Source organism: Labrus bergylta, chromosome 13 (genome assembly GCF_963930695.1).
Source record: "Labrus bergylta chromosome 13, fLabBer1.1, whole genome shotgun sequence".
Taxonomy (NCBI): Eukaryota; Metazoa; Chordata; class Actinopteri; order Labriformes; family Labridae; genus Labrus; species Labrus bergylta.
This window is the reverse complement of record NC_089207.1, coordinates 13,085,104-13,101,092: the sequence shown is the minus strand read 5'-3', so window position 1 is coordinate 13,101,092 and position 15,989 is coordinate 13,085,104. Positions and strand designations below refer to the sequence as shown.

General features: G+C 45.3%; 1 protein-coding gene across 1 annotated transcript in view; it reads right to left on the bottom strand.

Annotated features, from left to right (window-relative positions):
• Nucleotides 1-564: 564 nt before the first annotated feature.
• itgb5 (integrin, beta 5) overlaps nt 565-15,989 on the bottom strand; it is a 45,371-nt gene continuing 29,946 nt past the window's right edge. Inside the window, exons 12-16 of the mRNA XM_020637866.3 lie at nt 9,424-9,646; nt 7,044-7,144; nt 4,133-4,252; nt 3,569-3,735; nt 565-3,415 (exon numbers count right to left, since the gene is read on the bottom strand). Coding sequence (XP_020493522.2) covers nt 3,320-3,415; nt 3,569-3,735; nt 4,133-4,252; nt 7,044-7,144; nt 9,424-9,646 — 707 coding nt within the window. The 3' untranslated portion in view covers nt 565-3,319. The remainder of the gene's footprint in view (nt 3,416-3,568; nt 3,736-4,132; nt 4,253-7,043; nt 7,145-9,423; nt 9,647-15,989) is intronic.

Sequence of the window (15,989 nt, the reverse complement as noted above, 5' to 3'; positions counted from 1 at the left end):
GAAGAGTTCACCTCGAGCAGGAAGAAGCTCGTCAGAGGACAGCTCCAAATGCTCATGTGTGGTACTGGTTGTGCTCACCTGTGTCCTCCCTCTTACTCCCAGCTTTTGTGTGTCGCCTCATTCCAGCCTTTTCTTTTTATGAGTCTTCTGTTGTTGTTTTTTTTTTTTTTTTTTTTAAACCATTGCCTGCCTTCTAGTTTTTGCCCCTTTTGGATTTGTTTGCACCGCTGACCGCTCACCTATGTACCCACCTGGACTGTTTTTTTTAAAACTCCAAACATTTGCAACCGACTGAGCCATGAGTTTCTTTGAAGTAAGAAACTGAAAACATAATTAAAGGGTCATCCCGTCAAAGTTTCAGTTCATCATACTGGATGTGGGAGGGGCGTGACCAGGGAGGTGTTAATGACAGCGTCAGAAGACACTTCCTGTCTGTTAGTGGTCACAGCACTTTGAAGTGATGTGCAGAGTCACTGTATGAATTATGTTTCAAATCAGAGCTCTGATGTATGCCCCTCCTTTAAATATATGTTCCCATGTGAGCAAATAAAAACAGACTCTCTCTGACTTCTGACGTAAGCTGATTTATTGTTGCTGCTCTGTGTTTGACAGAAACATGGCGTGGAGTGAGTCCTCGTTGGTGTGAAAATGTTCTCGACTGTACAGGAAAGATTTGATGTCAGAGCTGAACACCGTGTGGGTGGATGGGCGGGGAGCATTTCACTCCACATTTCATTTGGCACTGTGCAAACCATGTTAGAATATTTACACTCTCTGAAACATACAGACTCCGGGTCACCTTCATCTCTCGCTGTCACGTCTCCCTGTGACAGCTCAGACCCCGCCTCTTACTGTGGGAACGCCGCCGGTGGATTTATGAATCTATCCTTTGAGGTTTCTCAGAGTTTCCACCCTCTCTCTCCCGCTGCAGGCAGGGTGGACTCTCGGCCTCTTTATAACGTAGCAGCCAGTCAGAGAGTGAGCACCAAACCACCAAACCTCAAAGTGCTGCGTGTGAGTGGAAGACCGAGGTGATTTACTCTAAAGGACATCAGAACCAGAACGCTTCAAGGTGCCTATTATGGCGCTCAGTAAACAACAATGTGAGGAGGGCAAAGAGGCTGCTGCTGGTTTTAAATATCGCCCGTCTCTGGACCATAGAGCGTCCATTTCAATCAAAGTGTTCATAGAGAATGTATAAAGTTAGTGCATAAAGTTACTACGTTGACATTTTGGCTCGCGAGCTGGCGGTGTAACACTGTGCAGCGTTAGAGTGTGTTGATTATCGAACAGAGACGCCGTGACCTCTTCCTCCTCTCCAGTAAGGCAGATTAGAAAATCCTTTAGAACTGCAAGAAAGGAGGATAGGAGCGCCGTTTTAGTCCTTAACGCTAGAGACCCATCGAGCTACGACAGACGAGGTCAGGGGGGCGGTCTCAGAGCCCCTCGGTTACGGCTCACATTGTACCGACTGTCAGCGGTACGGGACTTCCTTTTCCGTGCACTTTCCTTTGTTTGTTTGTTTGTACTTTAACCCTGAAGTGACCTCAGAAACTGAAAAGACGAGACTTTGTTCTCCTGAAGATCACCAGATCTGATCTCTTCACAACGTGCTGCATGTGGCGTCGGACACTAGAGGCGGCGCCGTAACAAACAATAGGACGAGACACTTGTCTCTGATTGGTCGCATCTTTCCTGAGACGATATTTTGGTTATTTTGGACGTTACGCTGTACGAGGGAAGAAAAACTTCAAGCTTCTGCAACAACCGACCGATGTCCCGACGTCACTGTAACAAACTCTCTACTCTCAACGGCCGCTGTATGAGCGACACTGCTCCGTTACGTTTTACTGCATGTTTTATATTTGAGATCGTTCATTTCCCGATCAGACTCGGAGCGAGGAGGATGTGGGTACAAGACACGATCTGTAGGAGGTTGAACTACATTTTGAAAAGAGCGCCGGTGACGTCAACAGCGCCTTTCTGAAAAGTTGAAAGATTTTCAACTCGAGCGCTCGGAGCCGCCGCAGGAAAAACTGCAGAGCACTCGATAAAGATGCTGGGCGCAGCACTTTTGCTCCAGGCGGCCGTTTTCTGCTGCAGACGCTCTCTACCCATTGAAAACAATTTTTAAAAACGACGCTCAGGAAAAAAAAAACGGCAGGTGATCACGGGGCCTTAAACATGAACTAAGAATGTGATTAATGGGGATTAAATATGGAATAGTTTGACCGCCCTAGCTATAAAGTCAGCGTTGGCTGCTAAATGATGTAACGCCAAATATCTGTGTTATTGATGTCGGGTGTTTGAGCCAGCAGCCTCTGCTACGTCACGCTTCTTTGTTCTGATTGGACGTAGAGCCCAGGGGGGGTTGGGCTTCACCTCTGCTTTGCCACAGACACTGTAAAAAAAACAGTCCAAAAAAATCTGATGTCTTGGAGGACTTCTTCTTCTTCTCATGGCGTTTGTTTACAAAAATACAAAATACAGAGTAACCCCAGACTTTTACTTTGAAGGGCGCGAGGCTGGCGGGAGAATCGTCAGCGTGCGAGTCAGACTGAAGGAGAGCCGAGCAGAACGACGACATACAAACAAGAAAGAAAATGTAAATCTTAACGTCACCTGACTCTAAATATTCTCTGTGCAAAATGAAGGTGAGAAGAGTATTGCTTAGTAAATGTTAGTAGTACCACAGCGTCGTCATAGCAACCGTGACAGAAATGTGCTTGAAATCATCCGACCTGACGTGGAGTGAGAGTCATGTTCAGAGTCTCTGTTTGTCGGGTGCATAGTTTATACTAAAAAAAGAAAAAAGGCATTTTTTAGTGTTTATAAAAATATACAAATATAAGTCCCGCCTTCGCCGTACAAACAGGAAGTGATGCTTTAATGTGGCTGGAGTTATGTTTCTGTGTTTTATGATGAGAGAGTTTATTTATCTTGTGTAACTGCAGACTCACCGCTAACTCTACTCTCTCTCTCTCTCTCTCTCTCTCTCTCTCTAAACACGAGTGATGAGTTCACGCTTCGTCGCTCCACCGCCGTCTGAAAGGAGACGTCACGTCACGTCTCCGTGGTCGGCCTGAATGTCCTCTAGAAAAAAGGTGAAAAAAAAAGGCCACAGATTCCCCACTCCCACAAAGTCTCTCCTTTTATCATCTGTGACCCGAGCAGAGGGATGAGTATGTGATCAGTCCGCCCTCCACCTCATGTGCCCACCCACCCCCTCCCCCCTCCTCCTCCTCCTCCTCCTCCTCCTCCTTATTGTCCTCCAGGGATCTGTTCAGTTGGACCGGTCCTGCCGCCCCGTGCCGAGGGATCAGTGGACCACTCCGTTGTAAGACTTCCCGTACATGCTGAAGTCCGTTTCCACAAAGTGAGTAGAGACGGGCTGCTTGTACAGCGGGTTGGAGGCCTGCAGGTGTGATAAAAACAGAAAGTTACACTCATGAGACATTCTGACATCAGGACGTTTAAAGAGACAAAACCTCAGTTTTCCTCCTAAACCGAATAAAAAACAAAAAAAGAAAAAGAAAAAACGATTCCAGGTGATCAGGATCATTCTCACCATCTCATATCGGGCTCGTGATCGTGCGCTCTGGAAGCGTGCAAACTCTCGCCGGTCGTGGACGGTGATGACCGTTTTCCAGACGGCGAGCAGAACGACTCCCACCAGCAGGATGCTGCCGACCACCGCGAGCAGCACCATCATGGCATCAGGACCACCTCCACACTCTGATGCAGGAGAGGGAAAGGATTTAGACTTTGTAGGACATAGAGGGCTTTTATTTTGTAAATGCACAACAACAACAACAACAACAACAACAACCAGAGCAAGCTCCAATGTTTTGGTGTTTTCATGACGTTATCGTTCATTTTGCTTTTCAGTGAGACCTGTGCACAGACGGACTCTATCAACCACTTCCTCATGGTTCTTTTTTTTACGTCATGTACAAAGATGTATAAGGGGGGAGGAGACTCCGCCCCCTTTCCTTCTAACAGGGATAGTCTCCTGCTGTGAGGGAACAACCAGATCAGGAGAATGTCAGGGGAGTCCTCCTGCACAATGAACACATTCATTTCTCAGCAGGTGTTAAATCCAGACGCCTCAGACGTTGACCGCAGAACTGACCTGGCTCTTTGAGCGCTGTGAGGACGGACTGTCCGCTGACGTGCTCAGAATACGTGAACTTCATGACACAATCGTTGTCCGTCTTCAAGAGACAGAGAACAGCGCCGGGCTCGTCCGTTTCTGAAGAGGGGGGATAAAGAGAGAAACAAAACCATGAACCTTAAAAAGTTTAAAATTGTTAGGCTTTTATTTTGAAATAAAGTAAGGCCCTTCTGGTAGAGTGAAGGCCAGGACATGAAGTTAAGCACAGAAACAGGAAGTGGTTAGGGATCCCAAACGGAGGACAAACAGCTCAAAGGAACGGCAACAAAGGTCAATGTGTGATGTCATAAGGTGGATATTACTTTGGACTCGTCAGCTGAGCCGTCTGAGAGTTTGTTAAAGTGAAATGAGACATTCAAAGATGCAGCAGTGTCCTTCTTTTACATCACTGAGACTACAGGGAGACACTGAGGACCACTATCTATGGTGAGCCTGAAGAGACAAAAGAGCATGAGATTAATGTGATTAACTAGTTCATGCTGACAGCCCTAGACTAAACTTGTTATAATTATTATGGGTGCACAAAACTACAGGACAGATAAAACAGGAAACTGTTGGCTCAGTAAATATCCTGCATTCTGACTTTATATGTTCATCTATAGAAACTATTCTCCTTCTCTAACTAAGAGAGAGATTTGTATCTGTGTGTCTCCTGTTTTACTTTACATGTATTTAAGGAGATATTATCTACAAGTTATACAGAGAGTACGATGAGGTCAAATAAAAGGGAGGTCTCACTCTGAGGGAAAAAACAGATATCGGTCATGAATCATCGTCACATAGTCCGAGTGTCTTGGCTGTGAAATCCCAACTTGATCTACAAGGGCATGCAGAGTCTCAGTCAATCTTCATCAGCCAAACCAACTCAAAGCTCAGGAGGGAGGGTGAGGTCACGGCGTCCCGGCCCCCTCCTCCCCTCTGCAGCCCCTCCTCCTCTTCCTCTGTTTCATGCACAAAGCATCTGGAATGTACATGTGGAGTCCATTAAGGCCAGTCAGATGGCTGAACTCGCCAGGAATGCTATGAAAGACGTCAGACCTGGGCCGGGGCCATGCTGGGCTGACATGGAGCGCTCTTAGAATAGTCTGTATATCTGAACACACAACTGTCAGTGTGCACATCTCCTCTGTGCACCACCACGCTGCACCACAGACCCCATTACCACCATAAATCAGAGCGTGCGCTCTTATTAATGCATTCCTCAAACATCTCCACACTGTTTCCCTCTAGGCTGAGGGGCGCTGAAAATATGGACGATAAAAGCTTGGATGGTGGATCCTAAACTCGAGCTCTTTGCTTTTAAAATGACACTTAATGGAGACATTCTGAGCTGCAGGTTCATGTTTGTTTAGTGGGAGGATTCCGCAGACACACAAGGTTTTTTATCCCTGAATGGTTTGAACTCTTTGAACCTAATGAGGGTGCGTAGCTGGTCGTTGCATCCTGCTGTGAGAGGTGAAGGTGTTCGAGGTCCAGACAACCTGACACTTCATAACATGAAGATCAGGACCCGAGCGAGCAGCTCTGTGGGTGAGCTCTCATTCCACAGCATAGAGAAGTTAAACTACAGAAGATCTGGGCTCATTTTTTTCTTTAATGATTAAGTTGCTGTTTGGTCTATAAAATATCTGAAAGGTAAAAAACACTTGTTCCAATTGAATTTATATCAATAATTTATGTAGAAATGTTCCCGACACTGAGTTTACTTTACGTCCTGCAGGGGGCGGGGCTTCTGGGAGCGATGAGCCCAGGAGGAGGGGCCATGTTTGAGTGTTTACAAACATTTCTACTGACTCCTATGAACCAATAATGGAGCTAAATGTAAAGTTAAGGGATAACTAAAGTTATTACCAGTTGTCATTGGAATGTGAATGTCATCTCTCCAAAGCTGTGAAGACTTTTGACTCGTCACGAGGATCCATCCTCCATTAACACATGAACGTTACACAAACTGTCATTATAATCCCTCTGATAGTTGATGAGATATTTTAGTCCAAACCAAAGTGTTGGCACGTGCAACATGAGTTGCCCTATTGTAGCTAAAAATAAGCCCTGAAAGCCTTTGATGCTCCGAACACAGTGCTAATAAGACAGAGATGATCCATAATGAAGGATTTATAACCCTCATTAAACTGGAACCAGAGGAGTGGACTCATGAGACAACAGAGGACACAAGACTCACTGAGGAGGTTTCATACAGTCAAAGGCTTTCTGTTTACTTCATCACGTTTTAAACTCTTTGATTCATCGTGTGACAACATCAACCTCAGAAACTTCAGAGAGGGAAATGAGAATCTGACCGCACCCTGAGGTGGTGCGTCGGGGCGTCAGGTTTGACTCAGAAAAATAATAATCTAATATATCTGTGGTGCTCCAGCTCGATTACTTCCAACGTCTGATTGTGGACTTAGCTGCTTTGTGTGAAACATTATTTTAGTTTCAGCTGCGAGATACAACGGTCACCTGTGACTTCTAGACACGCACGGATCGGGACAATCAGAGCCAGAGTCGATACCAATCAGAACATTTTACCAATTGGATACGTTTCTCTCTCTCAGTTTGAAAATACTTTATCATTATACAAACATGGACGCCGTGTGAACGACTTCTTCTCTTTATTTAACAACACCCTCAAAGAAACAACGCGTTTCACCAGCATGCCTCTGCTGTCAAGACTTTATTTTATACGTTATTCTTTTCACGAAACGTTTGCTCCACAGAAACAAGACGAAAGGTCAAATCAGAAGTGACAGAGGAAGAGGAACGTGAGGGAGACGACAAACTGTTGCAGATGCCCCAGATGTTAGTACTTCCAGCCAGCTGCTCTGTGTGTGTGTGTGTGTGTGTGTGTGTGTGTGTGTTTACTCACTGAGGGTCTCCACTGTGATGATTTCGTCCTTGCACAGGCGCTGGCAGGTCTGGTTGTCTGCGAGGCGTCCTGAGTTGAAGAGCCGACACTCGATGCACTCCCTGAAGCAGACCAGAGACAAACTTCATCTTTAATCTTTTTGTTTACACTCCGCACTCCTCGTCATGTGTTGACTTACTTCATGCTGTTTTGTTATTTCTTATTTTGGAACATCAGCTGTTAGAAATGTCCCGGCGTGCCGTTGTTAAACACTGGAAGCTTGATGAACACAAACAAACAGCAGCTGCTCGTTCAACCATTCAGTCTCTCCAGGCTTCCGTGACATTTTACAGATGGATCAAGTTTGGAAGAAACCCGCATTTGAATGTCATTATTTTGTTTTGCAGAAGATTCAGAAAAGCTGTCCAAAGATTTCAACAACAACAGACTCAAAATGAAACTCGTCTTTAGGTTTTTAAACGCTAAAAAATGAAAGCAAACTGGCCGTCTGCTACATTTACTAATCATGTAGCTTCTGTGATATTTAAAGGAGCAGTATGTAACTCTGACCCCTAGTGTGTAAAACGGGTACTGCAGTCTAAATTCTAAAGATTGTAGAGATCTGTCTCCCCCCGCCCCCTCCTCTCTTGAGTCCATGCTCACGCAGGTTGCCGTGTGGTGGACACAGAAGCTTCAGTGTTTAGCCAGCTCTGCATCGGTCTGTAAACCTTTCTCTGTTCTAACCTCTCTCCATTTTTCAAAAGCATCTCCAATATTGATCCTAGTTTGAGCACGAGACTGTGCCGATGATTGACGTTTCTTTTAGCCAATGAAACTCTGCTCCATCAGCCTTCCTCTTAAAGCATGGAGGGCGTTTCTAACTCTAAACAGATTGTGATCTGTGACGAACGCCTGCCTTATGTCAACAGTAGCACGCATGTTGTTTGGAAAGAATGTCAACACTTGACGTGATTAGTGATTGTAGTTCAAACGGTTCATGAAGAGCACTCTAATCTCATGCCTCCTTTCCACATAAAACATTTGATGTTATGTTGATAACGTGATGTTATATATGATCAGGAGTCTGTATATTGTGTTTTATTTTGAAATTGACCGGGCGCTCTGGGTGATTCCATGCAGCGTGCTTCGTCAGAAAAAGACTGGCAGCGGACGATGTGGAAATTGGGGAGTTAGAAGACGAGTCCTCTGCAGTTTGAGTTTCAGCTTCTTCCATTCTGGTCGAGGACTTTCAGCTCTAAAGAGCAGCATATCTGTGGGTATCAGGTTCAGTTTTCTTATTTCTGCTGGATGTGGTTGTTGGTCATTTCTTGAAGGTCTTGTAAGGAGGGACGGAGATAGCAGGCTGGAGAGCTGATGTCAGGCTTCTTAATTATTCATTTATTTTAATGTTCTAGACCAGGTGTGGGCCACATGCGGCCCCCATCAACCCTCAACGTGGCCCTCAGGTCAAATTAATTGAAAACATGGCAAAATCTGCCATGAAATCATGAAAACCAGAAATATGTCCACAATAATATTTGATGACTGGTATATGTTGAGTTAATTTGAGACATAATTGACTGCAATCGTTTGTGTATCCTACAATTTGCCCCCCTGGCAGTTAGAATTAAATGAATGTGGCCCTTGCTGGGACCAAAGTTTCCCATCCCTGCTCTAGACTCTATAACTTTTACAGATCAACTTGTTCATCAAATTGTACGGTTGGAGTCGCCACACCTCATGCTCTTACTCACTTTTGCCCGTGTGCATTTACTCTTTCTATGTTTCTTTTTTGTCTGTGCTTTATTAAGTGACTCTCCCTGCAAACACATTTTCCTACAGGTACAGATAAAGTCACCTGACCCTGAACCGGATGTGAAAAACATCTTTACATCAGTCCATCTCCTCTGAAGATTTGTTTCTGCAGCTCTGCCTCATTTTATCTTTAGGAAAACATCTAGTGTGCATACCATGTTCAGCTCACCCTGCAGACAGAGCAGCGATGTCCTGTTTCTAAACTCCTGTGTGGTCAGAGGTCGTTCTGTAAAGAAACAGGACCCATGTGCACGAGCAGTTCTTCTCTTTACTACACGTCTGATGGACATTTATGCCCGAGCTGCCCGTCTGACTGATGAAGGTTCAAACTGTTTAATCTCCTCAGGTCAGGAATGGCACGAGGGCTATCTGAAGCACTCGCCATCAAGACTCAGTTAAGTCCACCAGAGGGAGACTTATCTGGAGGTTTTACTCTCAGTGTGGACCTTCTGTGTTTGATGGTTTGACCTTTCTGATTCCTGAGAACAAGGGGCTGCACCTTGTTTCAATGTTCCACCTTCCTCTTCATGAAATAAAAACAGCTTCCTCTACTGAGATTCACAAACTCGTCACTCGTCACAGTTACCTTTTGGTGCCGCAGGCGTCGGGGCAGGTGGGGCATTTCTCGCAGGTATCTCCGAAGGCTCCGGGCTCTATGCACTGACAGCGTCCACACACACAGTTTCCTCTCCCGCTGCACATCTGCCCGTCGTCTGAGACACACGTGGACGTCTCCGTGGAGCAGTTACAGTTGTCTCCGACGAACCCAGCGTGGCATTTACACTCCCCGCAGTGACACTCTCCGTGACCTGAGCAAGAAAAGAGAGAACGAGGAAGTCAGCAAGTGTCTTTACAACGAGGTCTGACTGCCCTGAGGGCGTTTGTCACATATCCCTCTACCCAGTATTTATTTAAGATATCTCTTCTCAATGTTTGTTTTAGACCATCAGACAGAAATCAAAAGGTTAGAAAATGTAAAGCTGTGATTAAAACAGAAATAAATGTGTGTTGTTTTTTTTTTCAAATTAGTGACCCTATTTCATTGTTTTGAAGGTGAAAAAGTGACGACACCTGTAGAAGCTTCAGTGTCCATCACATGGCAACCTGTGTGAGCATGGACTCTCGAGAGGAGGGGGCTGGGGGAGACAGCTCTCTACAATGTTTACAATTTACACTGCAGTACCCATTTTAAACACTAGGGGTCAGAGTTACATACCGCTCCTTTAATGTTTTAATAAAACCTGAACTTGTAGACATGTTGAAGTTGAGACTCTCTTTTATATATCATGGACCTTTGAGAGCTTTCCACAAATAAGTCACAGAGTCGTCCAAAATGGAGTAACAGTCCAGGCTGTAGCCGGCTTAAAGCACAGCATTTCAGGTGTCTTCAGTTACATTTGGCCTCATAGTTAGTAACCAAAATGTGATCTGCTGTCACTCTTTTTATCCTTTGAATGTCTCAGTTTTAGTATGAATGGACACATATCTCATGGCTCCTGTGTGACAGGGGGTGGACACACACACACGCAGACACACGCACACACACACATCTGCTCCTGAGAGAAGACGTTCAGGTCAAACAGCTGCAGCAGCTGCTGATCTCTTCCACATGTACCACCAGCTCTGCACATTACATCCCGTTATCTTCACTGACGAGAAATCCAACAGGAGGAACCCTGAGGCAGAAAAGCAGCGCCTGACGGGGTCATGTTGATGCTCCGATTCGTCTCGGTCATCTCGGACACAAAAAGAATCCTTGACGGAGGGAGGACAGCAGCTGTAAGCACGGACGCGTTATTATTTATATTATTATTATTTCACTAGCTGTCTTAGCTGATCCTCCACAAAGAGCATTCACTAAGCTGCTATCTCAGAAGGATGAGAAGGAGAGGACAGAGGGGAGGCAGGCTGCAGGCGGCTCAAATCTGAGATTTTATGGTGAAGAAACATGCAAGAAAAAAAAGAGAAACGTTGACGTGTGGAACAGCTGCTGCAAGCCGGCTGATCATCCTGAAGCTTCAAACTGCTCTAACAGAACTCCACACTGGAGCTGAGCTGCTGTAAAAAACCGCATGAGGCTTCATTAGGGAGCCTGGAGTCATGACAACACGTGGGAAATACACGCAGTGTTGTGAGACAGTTTCTGTACGAATACAAACTGAACATCAGGAAACAGATCCTGTTGATGTAATGAAGGTAAAGCAGCAAATACTTTGACGTACAGAGAATCCATGAAGATACCAGTTTCACTTTTAGTTGACTGGGAGCGAAGCAAATATGGCGGCATGTGACAGTTCAGTGTCTGGACTGGTGTCTTAGACCACACAGACCGAGGTGAAGACATGTCCGGGATGAATCCTTTATTGATGCAGTTGTTTGGATTAAATCAAGCCTGAGAGTTCTTCATAAAGGAGCATGAGTAGAGGCTGAGTTGACTGACAGCAGGAGGTTTAAGGTCCGCCTCTTTAGGCGTAGCTATCATTTCCAATATGGCCACCACCATCCATTGGGCCTCATCACCATGTTTAATACAGTCATTGGTTAAAACATGAGGCTCGTGTAGGCTGATATAGGAGTTTGGTTTGGTGCTGAACTTTAAAGTTTTGATTCAACAGACATCATTCTGAGTTTGGGAAAGACAAGAAAATCGCGTGTTTCTGGTTTTTAGACGGTCGATTGGACATCGTCCCAAACTTTAGGGACGTGAAAGGGTGTTTACAGCCTGCTGACATTTGATTTATCAGATCACTTATGAGATTATCGTCTACTTTAGTGACCAAGAAAATCAACAATACTTTCCTCTGTCATCTGTCTCGACTTCAGAGGTTTGATGGGCTCCAGACGTGTTTAAAGGAAAATCCTGAATATCTTGGAAAATACAAAACATGTTTTCTCATTAAGTGCCAGTCAACATCCTTTTCTTCGCCGTTTAAATGGAAACAGAGTGAAAAATGACAGAGTTATGATCTAACACATGAGGGAAGGCCGAGGAGAAACTAGGTCAGCGACAGATGAAATCAGCGCCGTCTGTCGAGGAGTGGCTGCACCGTCTGTCCAACACTCGGTCAACTTGAGATGAGGGATAAAAACGATCAGAGGATGCTTGCCAGTCAGCGTCAGACAGATGCAGCAGGGGAACTCAAACAGAGTCAACGATTCAACCAAGATCCTCAAACCGGTCCCAGAGACTTCTCTAAATGACTGAAACAGGAAATGTTTGGTCTAATGGGCCGCACAGCGGTCAGGATTGTGAAACAGGCCGTGCTTCACATTCTTTCTAGTTTCACATTAACACCACCTCCTTCTTATTTATCAAGCTGCAGAGCCGAGCGTGCGCAGGTGGAAAAAATGATCCTGCTTTTATTCTTTGTGGTTTTGAGTTTGGAGCGCCACTCCCAGAAACATGGCCAAAGTCAGAGGAGGTCTGCAGGTCTGCAGGTCTGCATGACCAGCGGCGAGCAGCTGAGTCATCGTAGCGTTGCTGGGAACGCGTCCTTAAATGAGGGCATCAGTGGGCGAGAAGTGAGTGTTTGATTAGTGAGAGTGAGAGGAGGATGAAAGATGTGGCGCTGCTTTGACAAACAGCTTATTGTCGGACAAGTCCAGACGAGCTGCTGGCAAAAACACGGGCCTCGTCTCGTCTCATTCTCACTGTCAGGCGGCGTGCGGTGTGTGATGGCGACAGCTGCACTCTCTGTAATGACAGCTGTTTGTCAGCATTTCATTTTATTGGTCACATCGGTCAATAGCAGACTGCCAACTTTCTAGATTAAGAAAGCGATATTAAAACGTGTGTCTCATACACCGGATTTTCCAGTTAGTTCAGTTTAACTTCACGACTGCAGCAGCAAGATGTGCTTTTAGCAAGTAGCTGGTGAACATAGCCCAACATTCAGGAAGCAAAGAGACTGACATTTCTCAGGGGATTTTGTTTTGACCAAAAAAGAGCAACGAGAAAAAGGACTTAAGTGGCCAAAATAAGTCTGCTTCAAGTGTTAAAAGAAAGATCAACTATATGGCTACAGTTTGTCAGTGTCGTTTGTAGCTTGTTACTGTAATCGCCAAGGCGGCAAAAAATGTGAATCGGTGTGCATGTGTTACACAAGTATGACCCTTGACCTGAAGCAAATATTGAAGTTTTTCCGTTGATGCATCCAGACTGTTTTAGGAGGATTTAGAAAGCAATAGTATAAAAAAACATGACATCATCTTATTAAGCACAAGCAGTCTTCTAAAACTCACACTGGACACCAAACAGACCTCATCATGCTCATACTAATGGATTAAACCATTGGTTTCCAACCTGCGTTCCGGGCCCCCCTCTCAGGTGAGGTGCTTGAGATCTTAGGGGGAGGGGGTCTGAGGCACTCTCTGCTCTGAGGTTTGTTCAATATTAGATTTGCACATATTAAATAAAAGTTCTAGGTAAAACAGTTTGGCAGCTCGAGGGTGTCAGGTTATGGTTTTCTTCACTTCACTAAACTCAGGTGCTGCATCTGTCTCTGTCTCCAACAACGTGCGGCTTTCGGCTCCCCTCGCTTCCCTCGAGATGACAGCAAAGAATACGAGCACTCAACAACAACAACACACGAGCCTCCGTCTGATCCGTCCTCATGCCTTGAAACAGATGTCTGGAGGAAGTGCGCTCTCCTCTATCACGCCATTCTGTCAGTCACTGAGCCGCTGAGTCCTTCCATTTCTTTTGGCCGTCTCTTCGGGACATTTTGATTCTCTGACGGCGAGATTAAACACAGCTCATGATAAACACAGCTGTGGCAGAGGAGGAGAGACCTGGAAGAAGTTCAGATCCTCTTCTGTGTTTGACTTTTCCATGACGTTTCTCCCAGACATTCAGTCAGCCCGGACGAGAAGCCAAGACGAAGAAAAACGACACAGAAGACGGAGCCATTAGAAGCTCATTTAACTGAGACTTTGACCTCAGACAGAAGGCAGTAAAATAAAACTAATATCTACTGCGGTAGGTTAGACACAGTACGTGATTATGCAGCCATGACTCAGGTTTTCATAACAGCCACGGGTTGAGGGCAAAGTCACTTTCAGAGCTGGGATTAAAATATCTGATCAGAGATCTGATTCCTTAAAGCATCCTTTAAAGGCGATAGTGTGAATCTTTGTGAGAGAGAGAGAGAGAGAGAGAGAAAGAGAGAGGACATGCAGGCCACGTGACGGATTCAAACCCTGGTCGCCGGCTTGGAGAAGTATTGCCTCTGTACATGGGGCGCGCACACTAACCACTAGGCTACCACTAACCCCCCCATCCCCCTTTGTTGTCTTTATGCTTGCCTGCCGTTAAACAAGTGAGCAGCAGAATAATCTCATCAGAGCAGGAAACCGGCTGTCAGAGCATCATGCTGCTCTCTTCCCCGCTGAGACGCTTACGGATCACCGACTTCATTCACATTTTGCTGCTGCTGAGCGAAGAAGAAAGCAAGAGGAAGAAACATCAAGGCAAGCTGAATAGTTAAGCTCCTCGACTTTCAGTTCTTCATGATGAGGCCTCATGAATACAATCCGTTCCCCTTGAAGAGCCTCTATGAAAGTTTTTTTCTGTTTCCCAAATCAACGATAATCTTTCAAACTTTCAAACCAGCATGGAGGAGACGTCCTTCATTTCACAGATGAAGTAGAAAGATACGATGCGATACGATCAGGTGTGTTCAAGCAGCAACCGCCGGTGTTGAAAAATAAAGCCGGTGCTGAAGTGTAAAATCCTGCAGTTCCTCGAGTGTCCACTAGAGGCTGGCTGCAGAAGCACAATAATGCTCCTTGTTTTCTCCTTGAGGAAACTTCTCTTTGTAGTGTAGCACTACATACGGTCGCTTCCCCCACAGTAGAACCAATAGAGACAACACAAATATGCACATCAAACATGGAAGATGTGCGCTGAATGCAGTTACATGCATGTGAATGTAAACTGTGTGGAGCAGCTTAGAGAGCCGTGTGAGCCTCGAACACTGTTATTCTTCCTTGCTGTTCATCTTGTGTTTGACACCCACAGCGACAGAAGCTCCCGACAAACATCAATAACAAATCATGGGCTCTCTGTTCTGTCACACTGGTTCCCTTTGAAGCCTCAATTATTGGCTTAAGAATATTTTCCTCCCAGAGAACAGCATTCCCATATTTCAGCCTGCAGACACGCTGGATTTCAACATCCCATTTAAACGGGCTTCACTAAATATTTGGAGATTATATGAAGAGGAAATGAGCTGTCGGGTTATTTTTAGAAGGATGGTTGTTTGTTGCACTGGTTCCTGAAAATTTGCCAGACAGCCAGGACTCGAAAAAACAAACAGGAGCTGAACTCAAGCTGCACGTTTCACAAGAAGCATTTTGAATATACAGAATGTGAACAAAGAGAACCGTATCAAATGTCTGGCAGCAACAGGCGTCGACACTCGGAAGAACAAGTGCTGTCAGCAAATTTATGTAACCTAGCAACAGTGAGAAGCTCTGAAAGTCAGTGTAAAAAAAGAGCAGTTAATGAATTAAAATGTGTCCCAGAGAGCCCTCGTTTGTTTTGAGTTTTTCTTCAACCAATTGGGGTTAGCTTGCATCTAACTAGCCAATCACAGCGGTTCTGATGCGAGGAGAATGCTCGGGGTTTCCTTGGCAACAGCCAAGTTTGCAAGCTAGTGTCATCCAGTTGCTACACTCCTTGTGTAAACAGCTCTCCCTCTCCTCCTCACTCGCTCTCTCTCCTCGCCTTAAGGTGCCTCGGCAGCGAGGCGAACACCAGCTTCTACTTTTTAACCCCTTTGGGTGTAGAATGAGCAGCGGTCTGTGTTTCTATCGTCCAAGTCTGACATGATGAGCCGAGTTTGCAGCGGCGTGCATCTCACTGGAATATTCATGTTGCATACTTTAACTTCGATTTCTAACATTATCTGGCTCTTATTTTGAAAGACTGATAACTCTCCACATTACCACTTCTTTCCTCAAATGCAAAAAAAAAAACTTTTATTGTCCTGCCTCAGCTCTGACCCTTACGCACTCCTCTTCATCAGTTTTATATGGAGCCAGGATTCTTTATCTGGTCTGGAGGAATCATTTTCTGCAGAGTTAAAGAGGCCGTCACCCTGAACTCAGTCACCCTCATCAGGAATGCAGAGAGTGTGTGATATGATGTGG